The sequence below is a fragment of the Musca domestica genome, unplaced genomic scaffold, assembly GCF_030504385.1.
Source record: "Musca domestica strain aabys unplaced genomic scaffold, Musca_domestica.polishedcontigs.V.1.1 1, whole genome shotgun sequence".
Taxonomy (NCBI): domain Eukaryota; kingdom Metazoa; phylum Arthropoda; class Insecta; order Diptera; family Muscidae; genus Musca; species Musca domestica.
The window spans coordinates 26,257,214-26,268,185 of record NW_026712114.1 but is presented as its reverse complement, the minus strand read 5'-3'; the positions used below and the strand labels follow the sequence as shown (position 1 = coordinate 26,268,185).

General features: G+C 35.7%; 1 protein-coding gene across 1 annotated transcript; it reads right to left on the bottom strand.

Moving 5' to 3' along the window:
- Positions 1–3,274: 3,274 nt before the first annotated feature.
- LOC105261951 (uncharacterized) lies at positions 3,275–5,163 on the bottom strand. Its single transcript, XM_011295101.2, has one exon. The coding sequence runs from the start codon at positions 4,662–4,664 to the stop codon at positions 3,705–3,707; it is 960 nt and encodes a 319-aa protein (XP_011293403.2). The 5' UTR covers positions 4,665–5,163; the 3' UTR covers positions 3,275–3,704.
- Between the last annotated feature and the right edge of the window lie 5,809 nt (positions 5,164–10,972).

Sequence of the window (10,972 nt, the reverse complement as noted above, 5' to 3'; positions counted from 1 at the left end):
TATACATTTTGAGATTTGTTTTTTTTTTTTTTTTTGTTATTTATTTATCATGTAGCAGCAGCAACTCTTGAAATAGAAAATAAAGCATTAAAATAGACACAAAGTATGGTAATTGAAACAAGTTTATTTTTATGGTCATCAATTCATTTTTCGGGTTTTTTGTTTGATTTTTATTTGGGTTGTTGTTTTATGAATTCGTTTAATTTAGCAATAGCTGTGTCGTGAGAGAGAGCCAATCAGTCGTATTCATGATTGTGGGCTTGTAGTGTTTGTCCATTTAATTTAGAATTGAAAATATTCAAAATGTTGATTATTTAGGTGGAAAATTTTTGCATTTCTAACAAAATTTTCAATTCTCCGCCACAAAAAAGAATCAAATGTTTCCGTAAATTATTCCGAATATTCAATCTTTTGCAAAGAACAACTGACATATCGGTATACGCTCTAAGTAAATAAATATTTTCTATTTGCTTTGAGGAAAATGCCATTGTAAAAATAATAGGTTGTTAATCATATTTTTAATGAGTTTTTTTCCCGAGTAATTGCAGTTCTTTTTTTTTAGCTGGGACCTTAAAATTCTTTAATATTTCAAATATTTTAGAAATCTTCAACTGCTTAGCTATCTCGCCAAGAGATCAGCGGTAGCTAATTTAAACATAGACATATTGTAATACAGATAATCTCTGGAAATATACAAATACAGTCTGGCACATGAAACTTTCTGTAACAACTTTAAAACATTTCAGGTTGATATTTTTGCTAGATTTATTGGTGAGACTCTAAATATTATTTATAGAGAATATCACTCTAAAAAATCTTATCATATTTCTGGGACTTACCAGAAGAATTGGAGGAAAGGATTACTACACCTTCGAACTACGATTTTAAAACATTTTTCTAGTTTAGTTCCAATTTCATATGCGATTCTGATTTGTTATCTGTCTATTTATATATTAAGACGTGAAATATGCGAAGATAGGAAAAAATCGATTAATTACACTGTGTAAAAATTGTTGGGCCATGACTTTGGGGGTGGGTAATTCCAAATGGAGGTGATAGCATTCGGTTAGTAGATCAAAATCCCAAAAGGGTTTTGGGTTCCCAGGCCAAATGGATGCTTTTTGAATTTTCTACTATCCCAGAGAATATTGGTCGGGAGCTTGGACCTGGGAGATACTGGTATATGCGCTCTGTACCAAATAATGTATCGATGTTGAAATTTTCCTGTAAGATGGTTCTCTACCCCAAAGTAGCCTAAAGTTTTAGTAAAATTTATTGGAAAAGTTGGTCGAGACCCTCGAAATAGGTAAAATTAAGAGGCACCTTATATGGGCGCTACTCCGAAAAATTTACCTACACTGAACATTTTCTGCGAAGAAGTTTTTTATACCCTTAAGAATCAAGATGCCAAATAAGGGCCAAAACGAACGAAAAACTAAGTCAAAACACCTGAAATAACACAAATCAGGGCATACCTTCATATAAGGGTTACACCAAAATGCGGGCCTATATTGGTAATTGTTTTTTCAATAATGGTTTTTTCTTTCTAAGAACTCAAATTATAAAATGTTGTCCGAATTACTGCTAAAATGTATGTCTAAAATGTAAAAAAACCTAAAATCGGGGTATACCCTTATATGGGGGCTATGCCAAAAGGTGGACAGCTATGACCCATATTTTGTACAAATGATTCTATATGTATCTTAAATTTTTCGAGGTATAGAGTCAAGGCATAGCGGGTAAACGATTATTTACAAGTTTCACCCCTTTTTAGAGAGGTACCAAGAGGGGTTGGGAAATATTGTCCATTTTTGAGCTTGATCTACGACTACTACGATGTTCAGAGCTTGGACTAAATCAAATTTTCAAAATGACTTGCAAATGGACCAAATTCTTCAAAAATCATCTAAAACACCAGAAAAGGCAAATGTTATCGAGTTTTTAGATATAATTTCATCTGACGATATTTTCGGAATTTACGGAATGGTCTACTACTTACATTTCGTCTCCAAAATCTGAACAACAAAATTCTCTTGAGTAACAATTTCCCATTTACAATATTTTGTTATCTATTTTTGGATCTAATCTAAGTCCTATACACCCATTACGATTACGATGAAGTATCATCCAAATCCGACCGTTTTTAGAAAATGTGAATTTTGTGGGGATGGTAACGGCGGAGAAAAAATCCCATATTTTTTGTAATATCAACCCATATAGTGTTGAATTCTACCAAATTAGGCCTGAAAATATGTATGCCAAATTTGATCGAAATCGGTTTAGATATAGCTATAGCTCCCATATATATTGTTCATCCGATTTGTTATATTTGTTCTCCGCAGCCGTAATATGCACTCGTTAGTAACGATATTAGGCGAAATATATCTCAGCTCAGAAATTCCTTTGCCAAATTTTATTGAGATCGGTTCAGATTTGGATAAAGCTCCTATATATATTTTCCTCCGGTTTGCCTTTTATTGTGCACCAAACGTGTAATATCAGCCCAAATATTATGGAATTTTACACATACTACCAAATTAGGCCTGAAAATATGTATGCCAAATTTGATCGAAATCGGTTTAGATATAGCTCCCATATATATTGTTTATCCGATTTGTTACATTTTTTCTCCGCAGCCGTATTATGCACTCGGTAGTACCGATATTAGGCGAAATATATCAAATAAAGCTCAGAAATACCTTTGCCAAATTTTATCGAGATCGGTTCAGATTTAGATATAGCTCCCATATATATCTTCATCCGATTTGTCTTTTATTGTGAACCAAACGTGTAAATTTTATCCAAATGGGATGGAATTTGGCACTTACGACCAAATTGGGTCTAGAAACAAGTATGTCAAATTTGGTGAAAATCCGTTCAGATATATCTATAGCTCCCATATATATTGTACATCCGCTTTGTTATGGTGTTTTCCATAGCCATAATATGCACACCATGACAACGACATTCGGGGAAATATATCACATACAGCTCAAAAATACCTTTACCAAATTTTATCGAGATCGGTTCAGATTTTAATATAGCTCCCATGTATATATCTTTATCCGATTTCAAGTTAATTGTGCACATACAAGCCCGAACTTTTGAGTAAATAGATAACCTCTGAAAACTATATTTTTAAGAATTCTTCTAGATATGCCTTTTTTCCGGAATAATGGGAAAAGATGTTAAAGAAAATATTCAAAAATATATATTTTATTTTATACAAGGTTATATTTGTTTCAATTGCCATAATATTTAATTTAAAGATATTCTACAAATGTTTTATTTTCCCTTGTTACAAAATCCTTTATTTTCATTTTTCAAGAGTTGCATTAACATAGCTCTTTCTCTCCCCCTTGGCTTTTATTTCAAAGCCATTTTCGCATTATGAACTGCAATGCAATATTACTTTTGCTGGCCATTACAACCTACGGCCTACCAGAAATAAATGGCTATAAACATACATTAATGCTCCTGGGATATAATATGCACATCGTTCTCCCTCTCTTTGAGAGTTTTCCAAGGGAAAGTAGTGGTTTGCCCCCTTTGCTTTTTATTACCTTTTATGGTAACCATTTACATTTCTTTGTTGCTGCAGGATGTGTTGGTTGGAGGATGCGTTTCATGGTATTTATTGTCTTATTTTATGCCATTCCACGGTGCTTTAGTTATTTGCTTTTGTTTTCTTTGTTTTTTGCCTTTTAATAATAGTCGGTACATTGCATATATCTACGCCATTTTTCCCAATTAGCACAGCCAACAATTTCACCATCGCCAACATCTGGTGCCGCATAATCGTCATCATCACGACGACCGCCGGATACATGGACATGCACGAAACCTTTACCTTGGCCACAATTAAGCAGCATCGGCTCCATGGCCTCTTGTAGGCAGATATAAAACTTATTCGGATTCATTGCCTCCCAGGGCTGTTGCATATGGTCGCTATCGCAGGTGTGCACCTGTTCCCTGGCCTGCTGGGCCACGCAGGCTGGCCACTGTTCGTAGGGTATACAGCCAGCATAGCCTAGGCCATTGAAATAGCCCCGACCATCGGGACAGTGCAGGCGTATGGGTTGTTTTCGTTCCATATCGCAGAGGTAGTATATATTTGGATCAACATCTCCCCATGTGCTGGTTAAGGATTTACAATTGCCCACCTCGGCTTGGCTGAGGGGCTGCACAGCACTGCTGCTGGTGCCGTCGATATCAATGGCCGGGTGAGTTATGTTATTTGTTTTTTGGAGGGACATGGTGAAGGATGTGGTGGTGCCACTGCTGCCGGTGGTGGCGGCGGAGATGGTAGTGGCAACAACGTCCTTGCCACCATGGTCCTTATGGCTGAATATTGAAGTTACGGGTTGTTGTTTCTGTGGTGCCGATGTTTTCGATGATTGTTCGGCTATTATGGGATTTCGGCGGGTATTGTTGTCAAGTGTTGCCAACATGGTCGTTGTTGCTGCAACTCCAAATCTCCATGGCTCTTCCTTGACCATTGCCGGGGTTGGCACTGCTGATGTATTAACGGAAACTACGGCATTCATAAAAATCATGATTACTGTGAGGAGGGTATAAAAAATCCATGGATCTTGTCCTGCCGCTACTGCTGCTGGCCGGCAGCTGTATTTGTGGTTTGTCCCGATTTTTTGTTTAAATTTCATTTTATTTTTTTTTGCTGAGAGGATTTTGTTAAATATATATTTTTTCGCTTTTTTTGTTAATTTGACTGAATTTTCCAGTCAACGGATTTTGTGTACGTGTGAGTGTTTTTTTATTTTGCAAATAAATAAAAATATTTATATTCAATTTTTTACGCCTTTGTCCTGGTCACAGCAATTTCCGTAAGGACTTTTTTATCCGATCAATATTTTTCTCTTTAATTTTTATTTTTCAGCTTCGCTCGCTGTTGTTGTTATTTGAATTCGTTTGCTTTGTATGTTGTCATAAATAAATTGTTAATAAATTTATAGCCAAAGCGGAGAATATTTGAATTTTTATCACAATTTTCTTGCTCTTTTGCCGGCACGAGTATCGATTTTTTGCTTTCGTATTTTTTTTTCACAATTCCCGATTATTTGCTTTTTCTTTGCACTTTTGTCTATTTGTCAGCTTATTGTCTGTCTGACTATCTGTAACGGCGTACGGTCATCGTTTGTTAGTAACTGTCATTGCTGTCAGTCATTTTTATATGCCCGGCTGTGCAAAACGAAAAACGAACGCAAAAAGACGAGTAATTTGTGGCTTTTTGATTGCTCGCAAAATAAAAAAAAAAAAAAATGTCAAGTGGTGTGGGACGTTGGGGGATTTTTCAACACCCTTTGCCCTATTGCTGGCCATATTGACACTGCAATGTTGGCCAAATTGTCGTCGTTACGATTCATTGTCTTTTTTTGCTTCAATTTTCGTCGTTTCATTTTTAACGCTGATTGCTATCGCTGATAATTGATGACGTTGTAAATATATTTTTATATTTGTTGACCCTACAATTTTCCTTTTTTGTTCGGCCACATGAACACCTCGAGGTTGTGAGTGTAGAGGTAGATATTTAAAATTTTAAAGTAACTTGTTGAGTGATTTTTATGGTATATGATATTTCATCATGTCGTTTATAATATTGCCAAATTGGAGAGGATACAAGCTTTAGAAAAGAAAAGAATTTCGGAACTCAGGTATAGTAAAAAATCTCTGGGTTTTCCAGAGATAGGTATTGTCACCCTGATTCCGGCAAAGTAGTTTTTTCTTGGGGGACGGATATTTTATCCGAAACCGGGTCCAGAACCTAATTGAATTCGGATGTACTTAACCGATGGTATAGTAAAAAATCTCGGATTTTTTCCAGAGGTAGATATTTGCACCCTGATTCCGGGAAAGTATTTTTTTCTTGGGGGACGGATATTTGATCCGAAACCGGGTCCAGAACCTAATTGGATTCGGATAAACTTACCCGGTATGAACAATATAATTATCTTTTGAAAATACCTATTTAACAAGTGGTCACATTATGGGATTATTTACGATTCGGCAGTCGTAAGGGCCATTATGGAAGTCCATAAAATACAGGGTGAGAAACTGCAACAAAGTCAAACGCCATAATTTTTACATTTTTTTAATTTATTGAATGAAAGGAAAAAAATGTCGGAAATAGCATAAAATTTTAGCATAGTTTTAAATTTGCTCGAATTGGTCACCTTTGGCACAAATTATGGCCTTCAAACGGACAATGAAACCGTCACACGCTGCCCGAATATTGCTCTGCGCTATTTTGGCCCATTCCCGGCGAAGCGCTTGTTTGAGGTGATCGACACTTTGGTATTTTTAAGTGCCAACCTTGCTTTCCAAAATACTCCAGACACAATAGTCCAACGGATTGGTATCCGGAGATGTTGGTGGTCATTGTGCGCTGGAAATTGAAGCGAGGAAACTCATTTTGTAACCTTTCTTGGGTGGCGCGTGCAGAGTGCACTGGTGCTGAGTCCTGTTGGAATGTCCAAGGTCTGTGGTCAAAATGTTTGCGTGCCCACGGCTTTAGTACACCCTCCAGAATATTTTCGCCACAATATTCAGCATTTATTCTGATGCCTGGTCGATTTATACGAGCGGAGAGCGACCATCGGCTCTTATGGCGACCCACACCATCACCATGGCTGGCGCTTGAGTTCTGGTGGCCAACCGAAGGTGCACATTTTCAGCTGACCTCTTTGGCAAGTAAGCACGATCATTTTTTTTGTTTACAAACTTCTGGACAATGTTTTGTCATCGGATAAAACCGGCAAATTCGCCAGTTCACCACTTTCCGCCAAGCGAAGCAACTCTTTAGCTCTTTTGAGTCTATTCTTTTTCTGTTGTGGTGTAAGTTCTTGCACTTTTTGGAATTTCAATGGCTTTAACCCGAGTTCATTTGTTATATGTGGAGGTACCTATATAGACAATTATCTTCCAAGGGTTAAAGTACTCATAAATAACTCCTTGTAAAAGTTCATATTAAATGATCAAAATACCGTATATCGGGGGGTACCGTCGTATGGGGGTTATATGATATCATGAACCGATATAGCCCATTTTCGAACATAACCTGACTGCAGGAAAAATACCTGTGCAAATTTTTAGCATCCTATCCTAATTTATTTTGACTCTAGCATGGGCTGATATTTAACATAGTCTTAGAATTTCACGCTGGCCAAGAATATATATACTTATTTATGTCTAAAGTTATATTATTTATATAAATACCAAATTTGAAACATTTCCGCTGAATAATGTCGCTTAAGTCACCAAAATACCGAAAATAGGGGGAAAAAAAAGTCATTATATACATTTGAGTAAAATTTTATCAACCTATTTCATTTGGTTCGGAAGCTAGAGAGATTTTCACAGACGGATAGACGGACGGACATCGCTAAATCGACATAGATGTTTACGCTGAATCAAGAATATTTGTGAGGTATAAAATGTATATTTCGAGGTGTTACAAACGGTATGACAAACTTAATATACCCTCCATACTATGGTGGAGGGTATAAAAAATATCTTAGTAGTATAAAAACTCGAGTAGCGTAAAAATAGAATTCGAGTAAAGCGTTAAAGCGAACTAGCATAAATGAACCACGCGATATGGATCTAACATAATCTCGAAATTATGCTACAAAGATCTCAAAATTTATTACACTATTTAGCACATTTTTGTAGGTCATATCCAATCGACTTGTCGAGATAAGTTGTATAGTATAATGAAAACGTAACAAATATATCGGTCTATTTGATAAAATATGAGATATATTTATTGGATACAGACCATTTTTAAGTACATTTGTACTGATTTTTCTAGAATGGTACTTGTTTTGTATTCTCTTACTAATACAGGCTGTGTTACCAAAAATATTTATTTAAATAATTAACTTAGGAACACCTCATTTCCAATTTCCTGTATTTTTTTTGGTTGATATCTATTTTAGTGTCATCATTAGTATATGATTAATAACGGAAATGAATTCATAATTCCGTCCGATTAAATTAAGTGTATCACAAACTTCGGTCAGCCGAACTTGACATTGTTCCTACTTTTTTTGGATTGTTTTGACGATAAGACCAACTTTGGTATCCACATCATTTTTAATTTATCTCTGCATTTGCTTTGTTTTATTTTTGTGGAGTGTTATTTCTTGGTAGAATAGCGTTGAGATTAGATTAAACGTAATCGAAAATTGGAGAAAATAAATTGTCTATTTAATAGAGGCGTATGAATACTCGTGCCCATGAAACATGGGTGAAATTATTTGTACTCTATATTTAGCATGATTAAATAATGAAATATTATTTTTAAAGCATTACTACTGCAATGATTGCTTGTTTTGTTTTTTGGGGGGTAACACAGGGCTGCAATATTTTTTGGGGCGTATAAAAATTTGAAAAGACCGGAGTAAAGAGTACTACAACATATTTAAGAGATATCTAAAATGGATACAGGTTGTAACGTATCAGTCGTTTTCACTCCGACTCCGGCTATGACCATTTAAACTATGTAGGATTACCACATAGTTTTAAACTATGTAGGATCATTTAAAAAGTAAATGGCAAAATATTTTTGGCATGGCTGGATGGAAAAATGTTACATGTTCGTTTTTAAAAATGTAAAATTTTGACCCTTTATGAGGTATGCATCCCATCCCATCCCTGCATCCCAAGATTTCATTCAACCGTTTACCCATCAAACCAATCAACATATCAAACAACGTGGATTTTTTAAAGAATAATTTTTCAGGACCAACAGACCAATCAACGTAGACTATTTAAAGAATGTTTTTCCAGGACCAATAAATGTAGATATTTTAAAAAATAATTTTCAGGACCAACTGACCAACAAACGTGGATAAAAAAAATTGTTTTCCAGGACTAACAAACGTGGATTTTTAACAAAAAAGTGTACCAGGACCAACTGACCAAAAAAACGTGAATTAAAAAAAAAATATTTTTTCAGGACCAGAAGACCAAAAAACGTGAATTTAAAAAAAGAAAATATTTGTTCAGGACCAACAGACTAACAAACGTGTTTTTTAAGTGTTTTCCAGGACCAACCAACGTGCATTTTTTAAAAAAATAGTTGCCAGGATTTAAGATTATAGATTTACCTGATCGCTGAATAGTAACGCCGTACCAGGTATGGACTTTATCGACATCTTTCTTAGCGTTTTGTTTTTCAAAGTATTGAACCCTATGTTGGGGAGGTTACAGAAGAAATGGTCCGATGTCTACCAACTTTATAACAGATATTGTGTTGATGGAAATATTGAGATGTACCAAGTCTGAATGTAATCGGATGTTAATTTAGCGTTTTATGAGCTTCATGAATATTTCAGCCTTTGTTGGGGAAGTACCAGAAGGAGTGGACCGATATATCCCATCTTCACAACAGATCTTGTGTTAGTAGAAGTAATGGCATGTGTGAAATATAAATTTAACCTGGTGCTTATTTCGGATTTTATAAACGTTTTGGTTATTCTAAACTTTAACCCTTTGTGGGGAAGGTACCAGAAGGAATGGTCCGATCTCTACCGTCTTTATAACAGATCCTGTGTTGATAGAAATATTCAAATGTGCCAAGTCTAAATGGAATAGGATATTAATTTCGCTTTTTATGAGCTTAATGGATATTCATAATTTCGGGCTTTTGTGGGGGAGGTACCAGAAGGAGTGGACCGATATATTCCATCTTAACACCAGATCATGGGTTTATAAAAATATTGGGATGTGTGAAATTTTAAGGCAATCGGACTCTTTCAACACACTTTTTAAGAGTTATTATTTTTCAAAACTTTGAGGGAGGTTCTTGATGGAGTGGACCGATATTATCGGTTCTTGTACCTGACCTAGAATTGATACAAATATTAGGATTTGCAAAGTTGGAGCTAAATCAGTTTATCTTTTCTCTTTCTGTGCGGAACATAAGGTATCAGAAGGAGTGGACCGATGTATACCATCTTAATACCAGACCTTGAAGAAAATCGGACGCTTACATCATATTTTATAAAAGTTTTAATTAATCAAAATGTTGACTCTTTTTGGGGAGGTACTTGATGGAGTGGACCGATAATGTTCATTTTCGCACCTATCTTGGCACAGACGCAAATATTAGGATTTGCAAAGTTGGAGCAAGATCGGATTATTGTTCCTCTTTCTGTGCAGAAAATATATTTTTTGAAAATTTCGACCTTTTGTGGGGGAGGTACCAGAAGGAGTGTACCGATATTTCACATCACCGAAATCGATATAAGTTTGACAATAACATTACGATGTATCAAGTTTGGACCAAATCGGATACTCCAGAGTCTATCGGACAGCCAGAGAGACGGATGGACATCGCTAGATTGACTCCTTCTGGTACCTCCCCCACAAAAGGTCGAAATTTTCAAAAAATATATTTTCTGCACAGAAAGACAAACGATAATCCGATTTTGCTGCAGCTTTGCAAATCCTAATATTTGCCTCAGTTCTACGTCAGGTGCGAAAATGGACAACATCGGTCCACTCCATCAAGTACCTCCCTCACAAAGGGTCAAGATTTTGAATAACTAAAACTCTTATTAAATGTGATGTAATATTGCGATTGTCTTCACATTTCACACATCCCAATACTTGTATCAACCCAAGGTTTTGTGTTAATATGAAATATATCGGTCCGCTCCTTCTGGTAATATTTTTTTGCACAGAAAGAGAAACGATAATCCGATTTTAGTCCAACTTTGCAAATACTAATATTTGCATGATTTCGAGGCCAGGTGCGAAAATGTACAATATCGGACAACTCCATCGAGAACCTCCCCCACAGAGGCTGAAAATTTTGAATATTAATGAGGATCATAAAAAGCGAAATTAACATCCCATTCCATTCAAGACTTGGTGCATCTCAATATTTCCATCAACACAAGATCTGTTTTAAAGATGGTAGAGATCGGACAATTTCTTTTGTACCTGC